We start from the raw sequence: 22,766 nt of genomic DNA on the forward strand, positions 1-22,766 counted from the left end.
ATCACAACATCGTCTGCATGTTACCTCTCATGTGACAATTTTGTGGTGCCATTTTTCAACAGGACAATGCTCATCTACATGTGGTACATGTCTGTGTGAGCTGTCCTCATGATGAGGTACTCCCTTGGCCAGCCAGATCCCCAAATATGTCCCCAAGAAAATGTACTAGAGCAGCTTGGACATCAAATCTATCCCAGGGCTAGGAAGCAGGATATCAAGGATCAGTTACAAAAACTGTGGGCTGGCTTGCCTCTGGAGGGGATATAACAGCTCTATGACACTCTTCCAAATAGAATTAAGGTGTGCATACAGGACAGAGGGGTTGTATTGTCATATTGATAAGTGGCCTCATACTGCCGAGTTCTTTATTAATTTGACTCAGTTTTGTAAGCACTGAAATAACATCACATACCCTCTCACCCCATAAAGTTTCATTACATTTCCTCCTCCCCTTCTGGATGCTTCACTTTTTTTGTCACTCAGTGTATATTTATTCTCAGCTCTGTCTTTTAGATGAATTTACCCTAAAGAAAATGTAGGGAATACATAAGAAATCGTTGGGGTAGAATGGCTATTGCTTTAGTCAGACTGGATGCTTCTGGCAAGTAGGTGAGCCCGTAGCCTCATACCAGTTCTGAAAAAAATGTAATGGTCACTTTCCATAAATTAATTATACAGCTAAAAGTCTGGGTGATACCAATCTCTTCAACATTACATCAAGATTTTCTTCACAAGAGTCTCTGTGGAAATCTGCCCACAGATGAACCTTTATAATGTTAATAAACCTGAGAGAAACAATGCTGAAATAAAATAAATTATTTTTATGCTGTGAAGTCTAATCTACATATCCTTTCTTGTATGCTTACCATTTGCCATTACATAATCCAATAACTGCTTGAGATCTTTCCAGTCCACTTCCATGTCATCACCAGCAATTTTGCTGAAGAACTGTCTTATTTTATCTTCTTGTTTTTGATCCTCCTTTTCCATCTGCGAAGTTACCTAAAAGTAATAAAAATTACTTATATATTTTTACTGAACATTCACTTCCCATTCCACATATATTATTATATTTATTGTCTTGATTATGCGAATTCTGTAATTCACTATAAATAATTTAGGAATTAAGGAGACTATTCACCAAACAGCAGAAGCATTGAGTTATCAACAGGCACACGCAAAAGAGAATCAAAACATGCTAGATTTCACAAGAATTGGCGCCAGCTGGATGCACGTTGCCAGGGCTGCAGTTCAATGTGTGAAGTGGGGTGGTATGGAAGTTATGTCTGATGAGGTTGGTTGAGGGAGAAAGAGGCAGGAAGAGGGAAGAGCGGTTGGGGATGGGCAGCTACTGGCGAGAAGGGAGGTAACAGGTGTGGTGGCTAGGAATGCGGGAGAGAAGCATGGCAGGTACATGACCTGAGTGTGCAGTCCATGGATATCAGAGCTGGTGAAGACTGGTGCACGATGATGATGACAAGATAGCATGGATTGCGACAGGACAGGACAGAGGAATGGGAAACAGTTGGGTACAGGGTGTGGGGACAATGGATCTGCATGTGCCTGTCGATGATTCAATGCTTCTACTATTTAGTGAGTGGTCTCCTTTACTCCTAAATTATTTACATTCTGCCAGAACTTTTCTTATTACAGTAACCCAATGTAAGTGATGTGTGCATTTTATTATGATGTAACTTTTATACAGAGGTCCATTTCTTTGACTGGCAAGGTGATGTAACTTGTATGGCAAAGAGTACTTTCTATCTAATTTAATCAGCATTTCTCCTCATTCCATTCATAAATAGGTGATTAAATACTGGAACTTTATTGTTAATGCTTCCTCACAGGTAGCTACATTTTCTGCAAGTAATCTAAGATAGCATCTAAGTTTATTCTTTTCATCTTTATTATGTGATATGCGTAGTAGTTACTGCATCACACTTACCCGTGACACATGAGAATTTACATCTGCACCTGTGGGGTGACTCTGTCTAGGATAACATGCTGCCTTTTGCATGTTAAGAAACCCTGAGTCCCATCACAAATCTGGCTAGATTTAAAATGCAACCATATTTCTTTTAACTAGCATCAATTTGCTACTGAATCAAAAGCTTCTTTCAAGTCAAGATTCATTCATTTATTGTGTTCCACAATTCCTGTCATGAATAAAAACCCTCAGGGATGTAGAGCATGTCAAGTTATACATTACATACTCCAGAAGAGGATGGCTGGATCTGAATCGGTCACGTTCCAATGATAGACAACACAGTAACCAGAATATAGCACCCCATCTTGATTAATTTGCACAGGCACTCAGAGATTTATCACCACAGCTAGTAGTACAGCTGCAAAACCAGGCTGGGTGATACATTATGCTCACAAGTGTGTGAGGGGGGGGGGGGGGGGGGGGCTTAACATGTAATGTCAGGGGCAGCTATCTGTCAGAGTATAGCTGAATTGTATTAGAGGGAAGTAGTCAAAGTAATCACAGGGATCCACTGGGCAACGAGAAAAGTTTAAGTTGTTACCTGTGTGGCTTGTTAGGTGTAGCCATAGGAACGAAGCAGAAGTAGTAAACATGTGACTCACAAAGTCATAAATATAAGACTGATTGTTCAATCAAATTGACCACAGATGAGAATAACATAAGAGGGGACCAGCAGAGTGTGAGAGGGCAGGGGCAGGGGGTGTGTTTGTATGGAAAAGTATTGTTGGGCTAAAGTTGCTCATGAAAGGAGGACAGCGCATTCCTGTAGAAGTGACAGCTGTAATGAGACAATTAAACTCTGCCAGTTTTCAGCAATGTACAAATTCTTGTCAATAAGATGGCAACACTACTAAAGAAACTAACTGTACAACATTAATTTACAAGTGAGTAGCTTTGCGTATAAATCAGAAGGGATGGTTAAAAAGTGTGACCATCCATCCATCTCATAGCATCCCAGGCAATCCAGTGCATAGCACACTACACTGTGCTGCCTGCTACACATCAAGCTGGAATCAGGAGTTAACTTGGGAAGACTGGGTAAATAGGAGCATCATCAAATGCATTTGCCAATTTACCATTGACCGTGCTGACTCTGGCAGAAATAGAAATGGATATCCACTACTTGCTCAAAGTTAGGGAGTGGGATAGGAGTGTACTGTAATGATGACTGTATGAAGTGTCTACAACGTAAGTAGGTCAGTGGGTATGCCAAAGAATGCATACATTCCTGAAATTAGGGAAGAGGCCAAGAATAGGTGTAGATGCTGAGGATAGGGAGAGTGCACAACAGACTGGATGTGCGACCGGGCATCATTTCCAAGAAAGGGGCCAGGGTGTAGGCTATCCGTCACTTGCAATGATGTGACACTGCTGACCACTTACTTGTTGAGGCACAAAAGGAATAGGATCACACCTGATGAAAAGACCTTAGGAAAGGAGTGCTAGTTGGACACAGGTTAGATTGAACCCTCTATCTCCTCACTGTAAGATTCCAATAATGATCTAATGATCATTTTTTTCACTGGCATGGCAAGTATTAGATATCCATTTACAATGCTTAACCAGTAAGAAAGCTACACTAGACTAGGGCTGGAGCACCAGTATGAGAAACTTTGAAAAGCATTGATTGTGAACTAACAATTATGCATGGGGAACTGTCCAACCTAATCAATATATTAGAGATGACTAAAGCCAGGCAGATCCACCTGTGCAGCACCCATGCTGCCCAACTACGTGTAAATGCATTCCATATTCCTATGCAATGGTTGAAACATAAACTGAACCCCAGTTTGATGTCTTCCAAGCTATTTCTACACACTATAATTACTATCAGCACACAAGTCACAGCATCTTTACAAATGGTTTACACCATTCAAGAGCATTTCCTACATTACTATTAAGCCAGTTCCCTGGTGCAGGTATTTCAGCTCTGGAATAATCTCAGCATAAAAAAATACTTCTCGTCAGTTGTATCCACTGTGAATTCTAATGTTATCAACAGCACATGTTTCCCATTGCATGGAGTGCTTTGAAGAAATATGTCAGTTGGCAGATTAGTGATTTTCTGGTTGTCAGTAAAATACACAGCTTTTTATATTGGTATGATTGCCAACCAGCTATCTACCATGATGAATGGCCACCACCAAACTGTTGCTAAGAGCAAAGTGGACAACTCTGTAATACAACAAGCAACTGAACATAACGTGTTTGATTTCAATGGCTGCTTCGCAACCCAGGCAATCTGGAGCCTCTCCTCCACCAGTTTCTCTGAGCTGCACAGATGGGAGTTATCATTACAACAAAATCTCCACTTCCAAAATCATACTGGTCTCGACTTACAGTAATCTACTGCCTCACACTCCCAACCCAACACCTTTCACCCCCTCTATCTTATTGCCTCCTCCAAATTCACGTTCCCTGCCCTCACACCCTCACTGTTCTCTGCTCTCTGCAAATACCACTGATCTTCCTCCCCTCCCCCTCCCCACCTCGCCGATTCCCCTTTCCCATCATACCCTCCATCCCCCATAGCCTCCCATCACTGTGCCAGGCAGTCTTGCTGGCCACCATCTAGTCCCTGTATGTTCCGACAGGCAGCATTGACTACTCTACCCCCCACATGTACCCTGCTATCCTTGCCCCCTCCCACCACACTCCAAATTGCTGCTTCTGGTCGACATGACACAATTACATTCAGGCATTACATTTCAGGCATTAACTCCCACCATGGACAACACAGTGGCTGACAACATTCACTTAATGACAAAGAGCAGTGGTGTTTGCATAGAGTAGTCAGAGCTCACAGACAAGCAACACTGCATGAAATAACTGCTGAAATCAATGTGGGATGTACAATGAACAAATCTGTAAGGACAGTGTGGCAAAATTTGGCATTAATGGGTTATGGCAGCAACCAACCAACGCGAGTACCTTTGTTAACGGCACAACATCACCTGCAGTGCCTCTCCTGGGATCATGACCGCATCGGTTGGACCCTAGGTGACTGGAAAGCAATGGCCTGGTCAGATGAGACCCAATTTCAGTTGGTAAGAGCTGATGGTAGGGTTTGAGTGTGGCACAGACCCAATGAATTCATGGACACAGGTTGTCAACAAGGTACTGCGCTAGTTGATGGTGGCTTCATAATCATGTGAGTTGTGTTTACACAGAATGGACTGGGTCCTCTGGTCCAACTGTACCAATTATTTACCGAAAATAGTTATGTTTGGTACATGGCGGCCATTTGCAGCCATTCACAGACTTTATGTTCCCAAACAATGATGGAATTTTCATGGATGATAGTGCACCACATCACCAGGCCACAATTATTTGCAATTGACTTGAAGAACATTCTAGACAATGGATCATTTGGGCACCCACATCACCTGATGTGAATCACATCAAACCTTTAGAGGACATAAATGAGAGCCATTTTGTGCACAAAATTCTGGACCAGCAAGACTTCCTAATTATGGATGGCTACAGAGGCAGCATGGCCCAATACTTCTCCAGGGGACTTGCTGAGTGCATGCCACATCAAGTTGCTGCACTATGCTGGGCAAAAGGAGGTACAACACAATATTAGGAGATACCTCATGACATTAAATGACATTGTCATCTCAATGTAGAGCAGAGTTATTGTGGGCCTATCCTGCTGTCCTCTTTTGCTAATAGGTATAATCTGTTTTTTAATAGTTATTTTGGGCTTTGCTTTGAACTTGTTTGAAGAAATGTTACTTTTTCTAGAACTTTTAATATTATTTGTACACAATCAGAACTAATATTATCTTTCATTATTTTCCTGTGTAAATTTTTAATGCAGTAAAAAGTAAAAACATTCCTCATTAGCTATACAAGATAAATGCAGTAAGTAATATATTGTAAACTGACCTTCGTCATTATGGATGTAGGTAAGTACTTTCATTGAAAAAAATTAGTAATATAATCATGTAAATATTAAAGTATGAATAGAAGACAAAATTAGTTATTTAATACAACTGAGGAAATAGCAGCTGTTTTTGAAGTAGTGACTTTCCCTCTGATTTAGTAGGTTACTTTGAAGCTAGAATAAGCACAAACAATATTAAACAGTTTAGTGATAATTAATTGTTAATATAATGTACTAACTGAGTTTCTAAAAGTTGGTTGTCTTTTAGTATGGATGCTCTTGCATTCTTGTTGATTCTTTGGTGAGTTATAAATTACGAAAAAAATAATTATTTAAATGAAGAGACTGTGTTTGAGCAATGATCTGTAGAGTTAAGTGATCTGAATACAGAGATTCTATAGAATCCTTGGTGTGCTATAACAAAAGGAATAAAAATATCTAGTGCCAGAAAGAGACAGATCCATAATGAGTTAAAATCAAACATAAATCCTGATTTTATTTTGCATGTTGAGCAGTATATAGCTGTATTCATGAAAGTTGTAGTCACAGCTAAAAATGGCAAATAATACATCCATCCTCCAACACACAAATGAGACAAAGGCAATTTGGTAAGTTATTCAGTGAGAATTAGGAATCAAATTGAAAAATCATGATATTTCGAAAATTAAATTTGAAAATGATATTATTGTAGTCCCTGTTCACATGTCAAATGCTTCAAAGAATTCTTCTTAAATTCAGTAAAATACATGTAAACAAGACAGCCTATCAAGACAGGGCAAATTTCATAAGCTTGGAAAACAACCAGATCACTTCTTTCAACACTTGGAAAAAAGCACCCAAAGGGATGTGGAAAATCAAATATTGTCTTTAAAATACAAAACCTCAGTTGGGTGGGATGAAAAATCAAGGGTGTATATGATATCATTTCACAAGTGCTGTCGATTATTATAAACTAATCTCCTGAGCCGGGATGTTTTACAAAAATGCTGAAAGGCATCAAAATAAAAACACTAATAAAAAAAGAATTCACAGAAGACATACCTAATCTGGTCATCTCTAAAATGTTTGAAAAGATTGTGGCAAAAAATTCAAAAATTTCTTACTATAAATGACATAATATTTATAAACCAGTTTGGATTCCGACAGGGAAAAAGAATGTAAATTCCATCAATGAGTTTACTCAAAAAATATGCTCCACATTAGATTAGGGTAAAAAAATCACAGGAGTATTCTACAATGAGAAAAAAGCATTCTATTTGCAAACTATTCCTTACTTCCCCACAAATTATAGATGTGTGGAATCTGGAACACTGCTTGACAGTGACTCAACTCTTACTTAACAGATAGGAAACAAACAGTAACTGTAACTTCAGCTTCAAGCAACTATTTTTCATACTGGAAAACAATTTCTGAAGGAGTCCCACAAGGTTTGATATTGGTTCCCTATCTAATTCTTTCCTACACTAAGGACCTACCATGTGCTATTGACATTCATTCAGTTCTATCTGCTAATGATACATGAGTTCTAATTGAAAATAGTGGGCCTGAAAGAATTCCAGAATGTGTTAAAGTACTTTAGAAAAACTTGACCCTTGGTTCTGTCAAAATGTTCTACAACTCAATGTGACTAAAACCAAAATGATGGAATTTGAAGCTAAAGCTTTAGAACAGAGTGAAATAGAAATAACTTATGATGATAAAGATATTGCAGAAGCAAACCATATAAAGTTATTAGGCCTAAACCTTGATGAAAATTTACACTGGAGGTTCACATCGACTACTTGGCAAATAAACTGAACAATTTAACATTTGCAATGCCTATTTTGTCAAGTGCCACACACATAGACAATGGAGAGACATACTATCACTGCTGCTTTGAGTTGATTACTTGTTATGGCATAATCTTCTGAGGAAATTCAACAAATGTCATGAGGCTCCTAATAGTACAAACGAAAATAATTAAGAACCTGTGTGTTGCCAATCTGTTCAAAAATTGAAAAATACTACATATTCTTTCTCTTCTCATATATTAAGTGTTGCTTTTATTACAAAAAATCAGCATACACTTCACATTCTCCACTTCCACCACAACTAATGCATCCACTGCAGATAAAATTTTAAACTTCTGACCTATTGCTTAAAACTCTACGCTCAAAGACCAGAGTGTATGAGATTAAAAATTTACAATAAAATAAAAGTCAGTAATAAATTGAACATGGAACTTGGTTCACTGAAAAGATTGGTCTTTCTTTTCTGGTGGAAAAGTTTAACTATTCTAATGGAGAACTCATTTCACAGCTTGAAAAAGAAAATTATATATTATATATTTTATGTACTGGAAATTCAGTTCACAGTTTGAAAAAGAAAATTATATATTATATATTTTATGTACCGGAAACTATAGTCTGTATTTGTGCAGTAGTATCACAGAAATGTATATAAAATAATGTAAATTACTGTGTTTCTGTTTAGAAGTGTCCGTATTGTAGATCTTGACTTGTCTCCTATATATAAAATCAAATGATTTGAAAATTGTATGTAATGAGATGAACAAATCACCTTTCACATAACTTAACTTGATCCATAATCCTAAAAAAGCTGTTCTTTTGACCAAATCTGTAGAACACAATAAATGAATGAATGAATCATTTGCTGATTGGTATGATTTATCAGTCAAGTGAAAATTAACTCTGTAAACTTCTTTTTTCTGTAGAGGTTGTTATGAAAGTTTTATTCTATTAAAGAATTACATGTAGGAGGGAATACAACTTATTTCCCATCTGAGGACCAGCACTGACTCACAAAAATGTTGTCATGAAAAAGCAGTATCTACCAAGAACATCTATTTTCTGGGAGTAGCAAGTACATTTTACTTTTAACGTTTCAATTAATATTTCAGATTTAAATATTACTTATGTATATAAATACAAATTTTTGCTTTTATTGGTGAGTAGAGCGGCCAGTTTTATGTTGTGATTCTACAAGAGAACTTAATTGAAATACTATCTTCACTATTAGTCATAGCATGACTACTACATTCAAATTCAGAATGAAAACTTAAGTCACATTTGTGTGACACAGTAACCAATAATCAAGGAAGTGGAACCACATACTGCCATTGTGATATATTAAACATTCAAATAATTCCAATCAATTTGTTTATTATTATCATTCCAATCATAAAATTAACTTTCTATCCTACTCAAGAGCAACTAGAAACAAGGTACATTATCACTAATATAAATGAGGATGTGCAAAGCAGAGGAACAATCAGGAAGTTTTGTTTAGTGTGCAGGAACACAGTTCACTTAGTGAATGGCTGATCATAAGCAAAGTCCAGAAATCTACAAAACTTGTCATAGAGCAAGATAAATCTATCCAATAAGGAATTCAAATTGGGAAGAATGAACATGTTCAGTCAAACTATGACTATTTGTATGGTGCAATAATTGAGGCTTCATAAAGCAAAATATAGTGAATGTAATGCCACTGACTCCAGTGTTCCTTTCTTTTATTATTTGTTCATGGATCATCTCTTACAACGACATTGGACACATTGTGTGTGTGTGTGTGTGTGTGTGTGTGTGTGTAACAGAATTTTTATTTTCACAAAAGATGTCATTAAAAGTATATTACAAAAGGCACCATTGGTAATACAGTTCATTTTTCTGCAATTTCTTGGTCTCCACTTAGCACTGACAGGAAAACAGAGAAAATGTAGAAGATAGCAGCATCAGCATTTTGGCAAGAAATACTAATTTGTACATCTTACATTTTGGAAGTGATTCTATACACAGTTTTAAATTTATTACAGTTTCCCTTTGCACTGTAAACTTATTCAGTTTTTAACTTCAAGATATTCTTTAACACTGTAAGGGCAAAGACACACACACACACACACACACACACACACACACACACACACACACACACACACACACACACACACACACACTGAAAAGACAAAGAAACTGGTACACCGGCCTAATATTGTGTAGGGCCTGAAGTAGTGCTGGAGGGAATTGACACCATAAATCCATAAGAGTATGAGAGGCTGAAGATCTCTTCCAAACAGCATGTTGCAAGGCATCCCAGATATGCTCAATAATGTTCATGTTTGGCAAATTTAGTGGCCAGTGGAAGTATTTAAACTCAGAACAGTGTTCCAGGAGCCACTCTGTAGCAATTCTAGATGTTTGGGGTGTCACATCTCCTGCTGGAATTGCCCAAGTCTATCGGAATGCACAATGGTCATGAATGGATGCAGGTGATCAGACAGGATGCTTTCGTACATGTCACCCGTCAGAGTCATATCTAGATAAATCACGGGTCCCATATCACTCTAACTTCACATGCCCCACACCGTTAAAGAGCCTCCACCAGCATGAACAGTCCCCTGCTGAAATGCGAGATCCATGAGATCCATGAGGTTGTCTCCATACCCATACATGTCCATCCGCTAAGTAAAATTTGTAACAAGACTCCTCCATCCAGGCAACATGTTTCCAGTCATCAAAAGTCCAGTGTCAGTATTGATGGGCACAGGCGTGGCATAACGCTTTGCTTCATGCAGTCATCAAGGGTACACGAGAAGGCCTTCAGCTCTGAAAGACCATATCGATGATGTTTCGTTGAATGGTTCACACACTGACACTTGTTAATGGCCCAGCATTGAAATCTGCAGCAATTTGCGGAAGGGCTGAACTTCTGTCACACTAAGCGATTCTCTCCAGTTGTCATTAGTCCTGTTTTTGCAGGATCTTTTTCCAGCCGCAACAGTGTTGGAGATTTGATCTTTTACCAGATTCCTGATATTCATGGTACACTCGTGAAATGGTCATATAGGAAAATCCCCACTTCATCACAACCTTGTATATGTTGTGTCCCATTGCTCACGTTCAAACTCACTTAAATCTTGATAACCTGCCATTGTAGCAGCAGTAACCAATCTAACAACTGTGCCACCGCAGTGTCGTCTTCTGCCTGTTTACATATCTCTGTATTTGAATACACATGCCTATACCAGTTTCTTTGGCACTACAGTGTATATACGAGGGGGCACCCAAAAATAACCGGAATTCCTTTCTAGGAAGCATATACTTTATTGTTTTCAAATACAACCTTAATGTCCTTCGAAGTACTCTCCATTAGAATTAATACACTTGTCCAAACATTCATTCCAGTGTTTGAAGCACCTTTTAAATTCGTCCTCTTTGATACCTGCTAGCACTTTCATGACTCTGCGTTTTTACATCTTCCACATCTGCAAAACACTTCCCTCTCAAGTCTCTTTTCATACTCGGGAATAGGAAGAAGTCCGAGGGTGCTAAATCCGGTGAATAGGGCGCATTGGGTCAAGGTAGTCATCTTCATTGAGGCCAAAAACTGGTGAACGCTGAGAGCCATGTGCGCGGGAGCGTTGTCGTGATGCAGAAACCAAACGCCAGAAACCCACAAAGCCGGACGTTTCAGTGACAAACTTTTGCGAAGCCATTTCATAACCTCCAAATAGAATTGTTGGTTTACTGTCTGGTTTTCAGGGACAAATTCATAGTGTATGATCCCTTTGATGTCAAAAAAACAGATCAACATCGTTTTCACATTCGATTTCACTTGCCGAGCTTTTTTTGGTCGAGGTGAGCCAGGTGACTTCCATTGTGATGACTGTTGTTTACTTTCTGGATCATACCCATAGCACCATGACTCATCACCTGTATGATTTTGTTGAAAAAATGTGGATCATCTTTGAACGCGTCCATTTTGTGATAGGCTTGAATGCGACGATCCCTTTGATTTCCGGTAAGAAGCTTCGGCACGAATTTTGCAGCCAGTGTTCGCATCCCCAAATCGATGGTCAAGATGTTCCAAATTGAGCTCCAGGACAACCCAGACAAGTTCTCAAGTTGGTCGATCGTCCTGTGTCGACCTTCATTGATGAGATCACGGATTTTGTCGATGTTGTCTTTGCTTTGAGCAGTTGAAGGTTGACCAGAACGGGGTTGATCTTCAACCACCATTTCTTCCTTTTTAAACTGAGAAAACCATTTGTACACTTGCGTTTTACTAAGAGCATGGTCATTGTAGGCTGTCTGAATCACTGCAACAGTTTCTGCTGTGTTTTTGCCAAGCAAGAAACAAAACTTCACTGCCGCACGTTGTTCGTAAGAACTAGCCATTTCCTCGTGTCACGTCTGCACTGTATGCACACACAAAGAACTGCCAAAGAAACCACACTTCTCACCGTTGGGTGACGCCAAGTGGCAGAATGACTCAGCAGAGCTCCTACTACAACCCTCTGGCGGCGCAACCTGCTACCACAAGTACACGATGTGCAGCATTACGATTCCGGTTACTTTTGGGTCCCCCCTCGTATACTGATGCTACTGTTAAAATTTTTAGCTCCCTGTATTTATTTCTGCAGTGTCCTGTAGGTGATACTTCTGCAATGCATCATTCGGCTTTCTTTTGTAATCCCCTTTCCATGTGCACATTTGCAGAATTTCCCCAAACCAGGATGCCATGTGTGTGGTGCGAATTGGCTAGTCCATAGTACATTGTTTGCAGAGTGTGTCTAGTTACTGACTGACATTTTTTTCATGAGGAATATGCTTGAACCTATTTATTTTGCTGCAAATGTTATTTATGTGATCCTCCCATATCATATACCTATCCACTGTTATACCTATAAGTTTATAGCTGTCTGTCTCCTTTGGTTCTAGATCTCCAAGCCTGAATGTAATGTTGACAAAGTGTGTCTTTTCTTTTCATGGATCTGCATATATATTGTTTTGTTTTCATTTATAAAGAGACTGTTTTCCCTGAAATAATTGTTTCCACTTTTCACACTTAGTGAAACCTTCTCTTGCAAGTCATCTGTCGTAGAACTGGTGACAGCAAATGAAGTGTCATCTGCATACATGACTAAATTATCAGATACTGTTTTGTTCACTGATGTACAGAATGAAAAGTAGTGGACCAAGGATGGAATCTTGAGGAACCCTGTATTTCACATTTTCAAATTTTATAAAGACACCTGTAATATTATTTTTCACTTTTTGCTTTCTACACACTGATTTCTATCTTCCAAAAACAATTTAATTATGTCTGCTGCTCTTGCCTTTATACCATAACACTGAAGCCTTTCTAATAGGACATCATGGTGTACACAATCAAATGCTTTAGATGGATCAAGGAACATATTGCAGACTTTCTTCTGTTCATCAAGTGCTTTAGTTACAAGTGTTAACAAATTCAGCTATTGCTGTTTTGGTAGATTTGCCCTTTCTGAACCCATGTTGTTCATTGTTGAGAATATTGCATGTTTGTATAAAATTTAATATTCTATCTTCTTTATTATGGGTTCTATTATTTTAGAGAGTACAGATGCAAGAGTTACAGGTCTGTAATTGCCTGGAACTTTTTTGCCACCTACTTTACATATAGGGACTACTTTACTCTTTTTCAGGCACACAGGGAATATTCCTTTTTCAGTAGATAAAGTTATCAGACAGGCTAATAGCTTTACAACCCACTGCAAACAACATTTAATTAGTTTAGCGGATATACCATCTAGACCCTGAGTGTTTATTGTTTTTAGACTATGTATTTTTTTACAATTTCTGAGTAATTTGCTGGAATCAGGAATAAGCATTTTTGTCTCATGTGGAATGTTTATTGTGTTTATTTTGGAAGTACAATTTTTGGAGTTCCCTCTCATTTACCTCAAATGTTACGTTATCAGAGTTTTCCACACCTACACCTTTCCTCTCTTCGTTTATGAGATATCATATAGTCTTAGTGATATTTGTTGAGGTTGCTGTCTTGTTTTCATAATATGTCAATTTAGTTTCTTCTATCAGTTTTTTCTGTGATTTCTTTTTTTCCTATATGCATCCCAATTTTCTTGAGTTGGTGTTAGCTGATGATTTTCATACATACTTTTCACTTCTTCCTTTTTACCTCTATTGTGGCCCAATTTTGTATTATAATTCTCATTTATTTTCCTACATACTAATGGACATGCAACATCTATGTAATGGCCTAATACAGTGATGAATGATTCCTATCTTTTATCTAGGCTTTCTGTTAAACATACTTCACTAAAGCTTATGTTTCCAATTGTATTTGTAGCCTATCTGTGTTTTATTGTGTTTGTCTAAACTCTTTAAATACTTTTACTGACTTCCCACATTGACTCTTACTTCAACAAATACCCCATAGTGGTCTGCAATGGTTACTTACATGACATGTACTGTCTGCTTGCTCTGTGGTATACTAGTGGTTGGATGATCACTTAATGTTTCAGTATTTTTACAGCACCTTGTGGGACTGTCTACTGCCAAATTAAGTCAATAAGTTTTAATCCTATCTTGAAAACTCCTTGTATAACACTTGTCTTTCAGTGTGTTAATATTTAGATCACCAGTTACAATTATATAAGTGAATTCCCTTCTAGCCTTATCTAACAAGACTTCTAACTCTTTCAGAAATTCATATATGTGTCTGTGTTGTGACCTGTAGAGCCCTATTATCACACATTTTCCCCCATTATATGTTGTCTGTATTGTTACAACTTCATAAAGCATTTCTGTACAGTTGTTTACTGATCATGGAATGAGTCCCTCAATTTTTCTGTGTACATAGACTGCCACCCCTCTGCCTTTATGTTCAGATCTGCAGAAATTAGCGAATTTTTTTATATTCCTGTATATTGTAAACATTAATTTAAATTCCCTTTAGCTCTTGTTCTGACATAATAAATATATGTAGCAACTCTGCAGCTACTAGTACTTCTATCTGTTCTAATTTACTGGATACGTACTGCACACTCTGCTGTAGTTCTACAAGACTGCAACTGCGGCATCATTAATCTGCCCAAATATACATACTGGACAGGTATCACACTTCTTTTGGCACCAGACAAAGTGTTTTGCCTTGTTCACCCAAAAAGGATACAAGAAGCACCAGACTGTTCACTATGAGAAGAACAGACTGGCTTCCTAAGTGGGAGACCCTGCTCTGAACAAATATTTGTTTTGTGAGATATAATGGAAGAATGCATAGAATTCAACTTTCCACTGCATCTGTACTTTGTTGATTTAAAAAAAAGCTTTTGACAGTATATATTAAGAATCACTGTGGAATATTGAAAGCCTATATGGAATCCCTAACCATCTCACTGATGTTTCCAGAAACCCATATCTAGATTCGAGTTGCCGTATAAGAACAGAAAATGGGCATACCCCTTTCTTTAGCAATGCAACAGGTGTCAGACAAGGATGCATGTTTTCACCATTCCTTTTCATATTAGCCATAGAATTCATAATGAGAACAACTATGGAAAACTTCAACAGGATTGTAAGTTGGAATAAGCAGTCTATACTAATGGATCTGGATTTTGCTGATGACATCATTTTTCTGGTAGAGAGGTCAAAAAGTTTGCAACTAATGACTACAAAGCTGGAAGGAATGGCCAGTTCTGCAGGGCTAAAAATAAATGGTGATAAGATTAATACAATGTGCATAAAAAGTGGAAATGTATCTACTTAAATGTGATACGGAATGTATTACAAGATGTTGACTGATTTCCATTTCTCGCCTGCCTTATCCATAATAATGGGGACATAGATGCTGACATCAGCAGCAGAATTCGGAAAGCTTGCACAGCCTTGACATAGATGCTGACATCAGCAGCAGAATTGGGAAAGCTTGCACAGCCTTCCGAAAAACACAGCCCATATTGGAATTAGATTCTGTAAGCATGTTCACAAAGCTTCGGCTATACTCTTATCATCCTTCTTATGGCCACATACATATGTGAGACCTGGAAAATATAAATAAAATGATGCTTGAGGTGAATTTTGAACTGTTATTGCAACTGTATTACAGATGATGAAGTGGTGAGAAGAAGCGGTTTACGCAGCCTGTGCAAATTGTTGCTGATAGGAGGCTGAAGCTTGTGGGGCATGTTGCACAGATAAAAGGTGAAAGAATCCCCAAACCAATACTATTGTGGAAACTAAAGATGGATGCAGAAGTAGAGGAGGATCTTGTATCAACTGGAAATGAACTTTTGCAAAGGATCTTCACAGCAGGAGCATGAACTGGGAGGAAGCTGAAAACTGGGCAGTTGAATGAGTTCATTGGAGGAAACTCATTGCCCAATATGCTACTTAGAATTTAAGAAACTAAACCTAAATAAGTTTATAGCACCAGTGGCCACACTCGCCTCACTCACTGATTTGTCCTACATGATGCCATGAAGTAACTAACTGGCAGGAAAGCCTAAACATCTCTGACTACCTGTCAGTGTCAATACTCAGGCTGGACACATAATATGAATTGCAGTCAATCTGCCAGCATGAGAAGTGATGTTTATGAGATAATATTCCAAGAGAGTCATCCTACATAATACAACTGGACAGTCAATCTATACTGGGGTAATAGAATACCACAGAAGCTTAATATTAAAGAAGACAAGACTGATCCTTTGCTGAACGTTGCTTAGACCAGAAACAGAAATTTGTATCAGATGTAGAAGTCCTAAACAAAAAGGGGAAGAGTGCAAAATTTACTCTGTTAGCACTATTAGAAATTAAAAACAGATGTATCTCCACATTTTCCACTGAATGAACAAACCAAATTCAATTATTCATCCCTGTTAGATAATACTGTAAATTGTACATAGTAGGGAAGCTGATACAGTTTTTGAATCTTGGGCCCATCATCCATGAGTAGGTAACTACACAAATACTGGGTGTTTCACAATGAATGTTGGGATTTTAAGGCTTTTTAGCATTTATTACTAGAATTATGGCTTTTTTCTCAATTGGAAGAAAGTGAACCACTAAACTTTTTTTGGGGATAAGAATATGCATCACCTCACTGGCATAACTCAGTATGCGATTGGTTAAAAGGCATTTTAACTGACCACTGGATTGGCTGCAAGGGGCCAGACGAAAAGTTCATTTTGCATGGCTTGCACATTCACCCACTCTGAGTCCATGCAATTTTTACCTCTGGGGTTCATAAAGGATCATGTATATGTGCATTTGCTACCAGCTGCTCTAACCGACATTTGAAACAGGATTGAAGCAGTTGTTGCAATAATTGCTCTAGGCCCACTAATAGAGGTTTGGGAAGAGCGTGCCTACTGACTTGATGTGTGCTGTGTGGTAACTGGTGCTCCCACTGAACACCTGTAAGAAAAACTGCTGAGTTGTTCTTTGATTTGATGTATTGTTTATGATTGAATGTTGAATGTAACAAATGCAACAAAGCCTTAAAATCCCAGTATTCATTTTGCAACACCCAGTACTGTTTTACATAATGATCATTGTGATCCTGTGCACATAGCTTTATTACAGTGTATGTTTAGTAACAGTTAAGAGTAAATGTTCTCCTGATGAATGTTATGAGATTATGCAATACAGATATATCCATTTCACAATTAAAATGGTCAATGAGGTAACTTTTATTGTTTAAGTTGAGAAATGATAGATTAAAGGAGCTGACAAAATTCAGCTTTGCTTGAGTGTCATCATTGGAATCAGCTGTGCACTGGAAAATTGTTTAGTGTCACATAATTATTGATGTCTGTGGTCATACTGCTGCCACTGGCACAATTACAGATGATGTCTAATTTGGCTATGCTTTGTTTTAATGCACAATTATTTAATATACTTAAATTTTTTTTTTCACAAAGATTTGGTTCATTCTCTCTGTCTTTTGGAAAGTGAGTGATGTGGCTGGTTGTCGCACTTCTGCGGTGTAACATAGATGCCTCTATTGTGCCTGTCACACAGATTAAAGGTGTTAAGAGGAAAAGGCCCATGACCCTATGTTGGCAGTGTTCTTTTGTTAACAATAATTGTTGTGATTACATAGATTTTCACAGCATAATAAATGTTAAAACTCTTCATGGTTATACAGCCAGTTTTCATCACCCTGACAGCATTATATTTTGATGGCTGCCAACTTCAGGTGACATTGCAGGTGCATCATCATGTTGGAGCTGATGTAACATCAGATACTTTGACTCCTTTATACCCGGGAAGCTGAAGGACTGCCCTCTGTGAAGTGAAGTATTGCAGTGCCGGTGGTAGAAACTATCATAAGCAGTGAATTCCAAATTAAGATGCAGCTGGTCAAAAACCAGACCATTATTGTTTCATATCTAATAAAATAGGATTCCACATCTTGCTTAATGTGCTGTGTCATCCAAACAAGACACAGCCAGGGAAAAAGCGCCAAAGGCTGTTGTCATAGAGACTTGCCACTTGTGCAGGTTACACCAGCGTCATGAGCAGTGCTGAGGATGAAGATATCGAACTAGCCTTGGCCAATTGTCAGCTGAGTACAATCCACCAATGACCGGATGACAATGGGCAGAAGCCGACTCGGAAGATAGAAGAGCAGCTCTCTCCCGTCATTTAGTGAACTCTTAGAAATGAACAGACAGTTGTTGTAAATTGCATTTGATACATACTGTGAAGTTTACCTATGATTATTTGCACTTAGCCACTGAAGGCCTTTTTTGTGTTACATTACATGCAGTGTTGCAGACTTAATCATTGAACAAGCCACAAAGATAAGTACACCTTTTAACTCATTTGTTTGCTTTGTTACTGATTTGTTGGACTGTTGTAGAACCTTTGTTTTCCTATCCTGTTATTATACCTGGGTATATCTGTGCAAGGAGAAATTGTCATAGTGATGCACTGCACCAGAAGTCATTTCACAAAGTCAGAAACTAAGCCTCCATGGCAGTAGCAATGAGGACTTTACAAAACTGGTGATGAGGGCTTACAAAACTGCAACAGATTTTACTCAGCCAGCTATTGGCCGAGGCAGGGTCGATATCTTCATCCTCTGCACCGCCCATGGTGCTTGTAGAACTTGCACAAGTGGCAAATCTCTATGACACTGGCACCACATCGCATCTTTGCACCTGTGATACTTTTGTCCTGGCTGTGTCTTCTTTTGATGACACAACATAAAGGAAAACCTTTTTTGTTGTTGTTGTGGGGGTGGTGCTCTCCAGTCAAAAGACTGGTTTGACACAGCTCTCCATGCTATGCCATCCGTGCGAGCCTCTCTGTCTCCAAAACTGTAATCTACATCTTTCTGAACCTTCATCTCTTAATCTCCATTACCTCCGTTAATAACCTCATCAGATAATTGCACTCCAATGGATTCCTTTAAGCAAGATGTGGAATCCTATTTTGTTGGATATTAAAAATAGCAATGGTCTGGTTTCTGAAAAGCTGCATCTTAATTTTCAATTCATCATTTCTTTTAGTTTTTACTGCCAGCTGCGCTACAATTCTTCAATTCACAGAGGGCAGCCCTTCTGTTCTCATGAACACATAGTGGCCTGTTCCCAGGGTTTAAAGGAGCTGCCGTATATGATGTTATCTCACTTCAGGCGTGATTGCGCACCTGCAATCTCACCACTGCAAAATCTTGTCAGGATGATGAAATCTTGCTGCGTACCTGTGAAAAGCATATACAATAATTTATTGGTAATTGTTTTCCTGGAATGATTGGAAAAAGTTATTGTAAAAGGAATAAGACTTAGCAAATAGCTCTGTTAAGCAAAATGTAACATCAATTTAACCAAAATATAAATCAAAATATTATACTTAAATGAAGGCAAAACTTTGCTGTTTTTACATAGTTGCAATGAAAATGAAATTGTAGATTTTTTTCCTTAGTTAGCTGCCTCTCCTCAGAAAGGATTGAATTTTAAGAAAGAGAACCCCCTTGTATAAGGCATATGTGTGCTTTCCAGTATTCATTAATTAGTAGTATGTCATCAGTACAGAGAATTACTTCATACAACAACTCCTTATCAAGCTACATATCAAAAGCTCTCAAAAATACAGAGACTGATACGTTTAAGTGAAAAGCTAGTACTTGGCATTGGCCTAATCTTCCTTCAAAAATTAAAACTGGAGATATGAAAATAAAGTTTTATGAAACAATACTTAAAAAGGTTTCATTTGGTTTATACAATGTACAATGTTTCACTAAAAACCTGTGCTTGAATCAGTTAAAATGATAAGATACTGCATTAACTTCTCATATTTTTCATGCATTTAACTGAGATTTTAAATAATCAAGTTGCTTAGGCAGTTAACTGGGATGTGCAAATTATTGTTTGTCAAGTAGACTAATGCTGTTGTTTATAACATCACAATCTGTGTTTGAGGTGAAAAAAGGAGCTTGTATGTAGCAGATACAGGAACAAAGGTAAATGGGAACATTCCTTTGACAGGGAAGTGTGAAATATCAAACAACACACATGTTGGAGGGAAAGACTGTTCATTCCAAATTATAGATTAGGAAGCAATGAAATGCAAGAAATGAATTGGAAATAACAATAAATAAGAAAAATTGTTGAAACCACAATCAAGTCCAAATCCAAGGACAGGGTCATCAGTGAAGTAGAACACTTAGAACTGAAACCACTTGTAGTAGTGACACCAACATACAGCCAGAACAGAACTGTCCTCCTGGACTCACAATTCAGCTATTTAGTAAACACTGTATATTTCAGAATGCTGATATTTACATACATAGTATTCCAAAACATACTAACTTCTCAAACATGCAATAGTTCAACAACCTTCCAGAAACAATAAATACTAAGTAAAAAATAATTCCTGGTGGTCAGGTTTTAACTGGTGCCCCGCAACATGCCAGCCAGTGACACTAACCACTGTGCTGTACAGCATGCTCCAGAGCCTGCAGAATTGGACACTCTCTGGGATAAACTGCCACACACTGTTTCAGAAGTTCTCACAGAAGCCAACTGCAGTACACTGGATCTAGATCTTGTCTGTGGCTCTCTGTATGGTGGCACTGGCAGATCCTCATATTCTAGTTGTGTAGTTACATCCTCTTCACTATGGTGAGCACTGAAGTCATCCCCTCCTATCAAAGCTTCTGGCAAGGTTTCTGGTCCAGACTGTATACCAGTCAGGTTCCTTTCAGAGTAAGCTGATACAATAGCTCCATATTTAGCAATTATATTCAAAAAGATCCATACCTAAGGACTGGAAAATTTCTCAAGTCACACCAATACCCAAAAAGGGAAGTAGAAGTAATCCATTGAATTACAGGCCCATATCAGTAACATTGATTAGCAGTAGGGTTTTGGAAGATATACTGTATTCGAACATTATGAAGTACCTGGAGAAAATGATTTGTTGACACAGTCAGCAAAGATTCAGAAAATATCGTTCTTGCGAAACACAACTAGCTTTTTATAGTCGTGAAGTAATGAGTGTTATCGACAGGGGATGTCAAATTGTTTCCATATTTTTAGATTTTCAGGAGGCTTTTGACACCGTTTCTCACAAGCATCTTCTAACCAAACTGCGTGCCTATGGTACATTGCCTCAGTTGTGGGACTGGATTCATGATTTCCTGCCAGAAAGGTGAGAGTTCATAATAATAGACAGAAAGTAATTGAGTAAAATGGAAGTAATATCCGACGTTTCCCAAGTAAGTGTTATAGGCCCTCTATTGTTCCTGATCTATATTAACAATATAGGAGACAGTCTTAGTAGCCGTCTTAGACTGTGTTGCAGATGATGCTGTCACTTACCATCTTTTAAAGTCATCAGATAACCAAAATGAATTGCAAAAAGATTTAGATACGATATCAGTAAGGTGCTAAAAGTGGCAATTGACCCTGAATAAAGAAAAGTGGGAAGTTATTCACATGAGTACTAAAAGAAATCAACTAAATTTCTATTATGCAATAAGTCACACAAATCTGAAGGCTGTAAATTCAACTAAAGACTTAGGGACTACAATTACAAATAACCTAAATTGGAACGATCACACAGATAATCTTGTGGGTAGAGCAAACCAAAGACTGTGATTCATTGGCACACTTAGAAGGTGCAACAGGTCTACTAAAGAGACTGCTTACACCATGCTTGTCCGCCCTATTCTGGAGTATTGCTGTGTGGTGTGGGATCCACATCAGGTGGGACTGACGGATGACATCGAAAAAGTAAAAAGAAGGGTGGCTCATTTTGTATTATCATGAAATAGGAGAGATAGTGCCACAGACATGATATGTGAATTGGAGAGGCACTCATTAAAACAAAGGTGTTTTTCATTGCGATGGAATCTTCTCATGAAATTTCAATCACCAGTTTTCTCCTCCTATTGTGAAAACATTCTGTTGGCACCCACCTATGTAGGGAGAAATGATCATCATGATAAAATGAGAGAAATAAGGACTTGCACAGAAAAATTTAAGTGCTCATTTTTCCCGCACACCATTCAAGAGTGGAACAGTAGAGTGACAGTTATCATGTAGATGTAGATGAAAGCTTCACAATTGGCAAGTGGATCTTTCGTTTCCTTGAAGCTACCATTGTCAAACTGCACCTCTGGACTGTAGTAGGGTTTTATATGGAAGGCACAGGCAATGTCTCTGCACTTTTGTCTTCTCGATGAAGTGTCATAATCCTCAACTCCATATGTAATGTCTGACAAGTGATGAAGGGTACAATACAGCTCAAAGTAGCATTTTAGTAACTTTTGGATAGACCTGCTTTCTGCACAGGCATAAAAATCCATACCAAGGCTCCCAGGATGTATCTCATGGGCCAGTACCTGTCATTATAGTGTTCTCAGTCTTTTTCCTGGGCATCTAGGGTCTACATGCAAGCCAGCTGGTGAGGCATTTCATATACTCATCCTGAATATTGTCCAGTTGAAATGGAAAGAGTGTATTCCATTGGTGTTTCAGCCTTGTAACCATGGAGCAGAAAGAATGGTGTGAAGCCTGCAGTGTCTTGCTTTACTGTGGTCTGTGTAAATATCATGACAGACAGTATTGTATCCCAATCTCTCTGGTCATCTTAA

General features: G+C 38.3%; 1 protein-coding gene across 2 annotated transcripts in view; it reads right to left on the reverse strand.

Annotated features, from left to right (window-relative positions):
- LOC126183430 (calpain-A-like) overlaps positions 1–22,766 on the reverse strand; it is a 237,547-nt gene that overhangs the window by 42,746 nt on the left and 172,035 nt on the right. For both annotated transcript variants that reach the window (XM_049925418.1, XM_049925408.1), the window contains exon 12: positions 867–1,002. In XM_049925418.1, coding sequence (XP_049781375.1) covers positions 867–1,002 — 136 coding nt within the window. The remainder of the gene's footprint in view (positions 1–866; positions 1,003–22,766) is intronic.

Source organism: Schistocerca cancellata, chromosome 1, assembly GCF_023864275.1.
Source record: "Schistocerca cancellata isolate TAMUIC-IGC-003103 chromosome 1, iqSchCanc2.1, whole genome shotgun sequence".
NCBI lineage: Eukaryota > Metazoa > Arthropoda > Insecta > Orthoptera > Acrididae > Schistocerca > Schistocerca cancellata.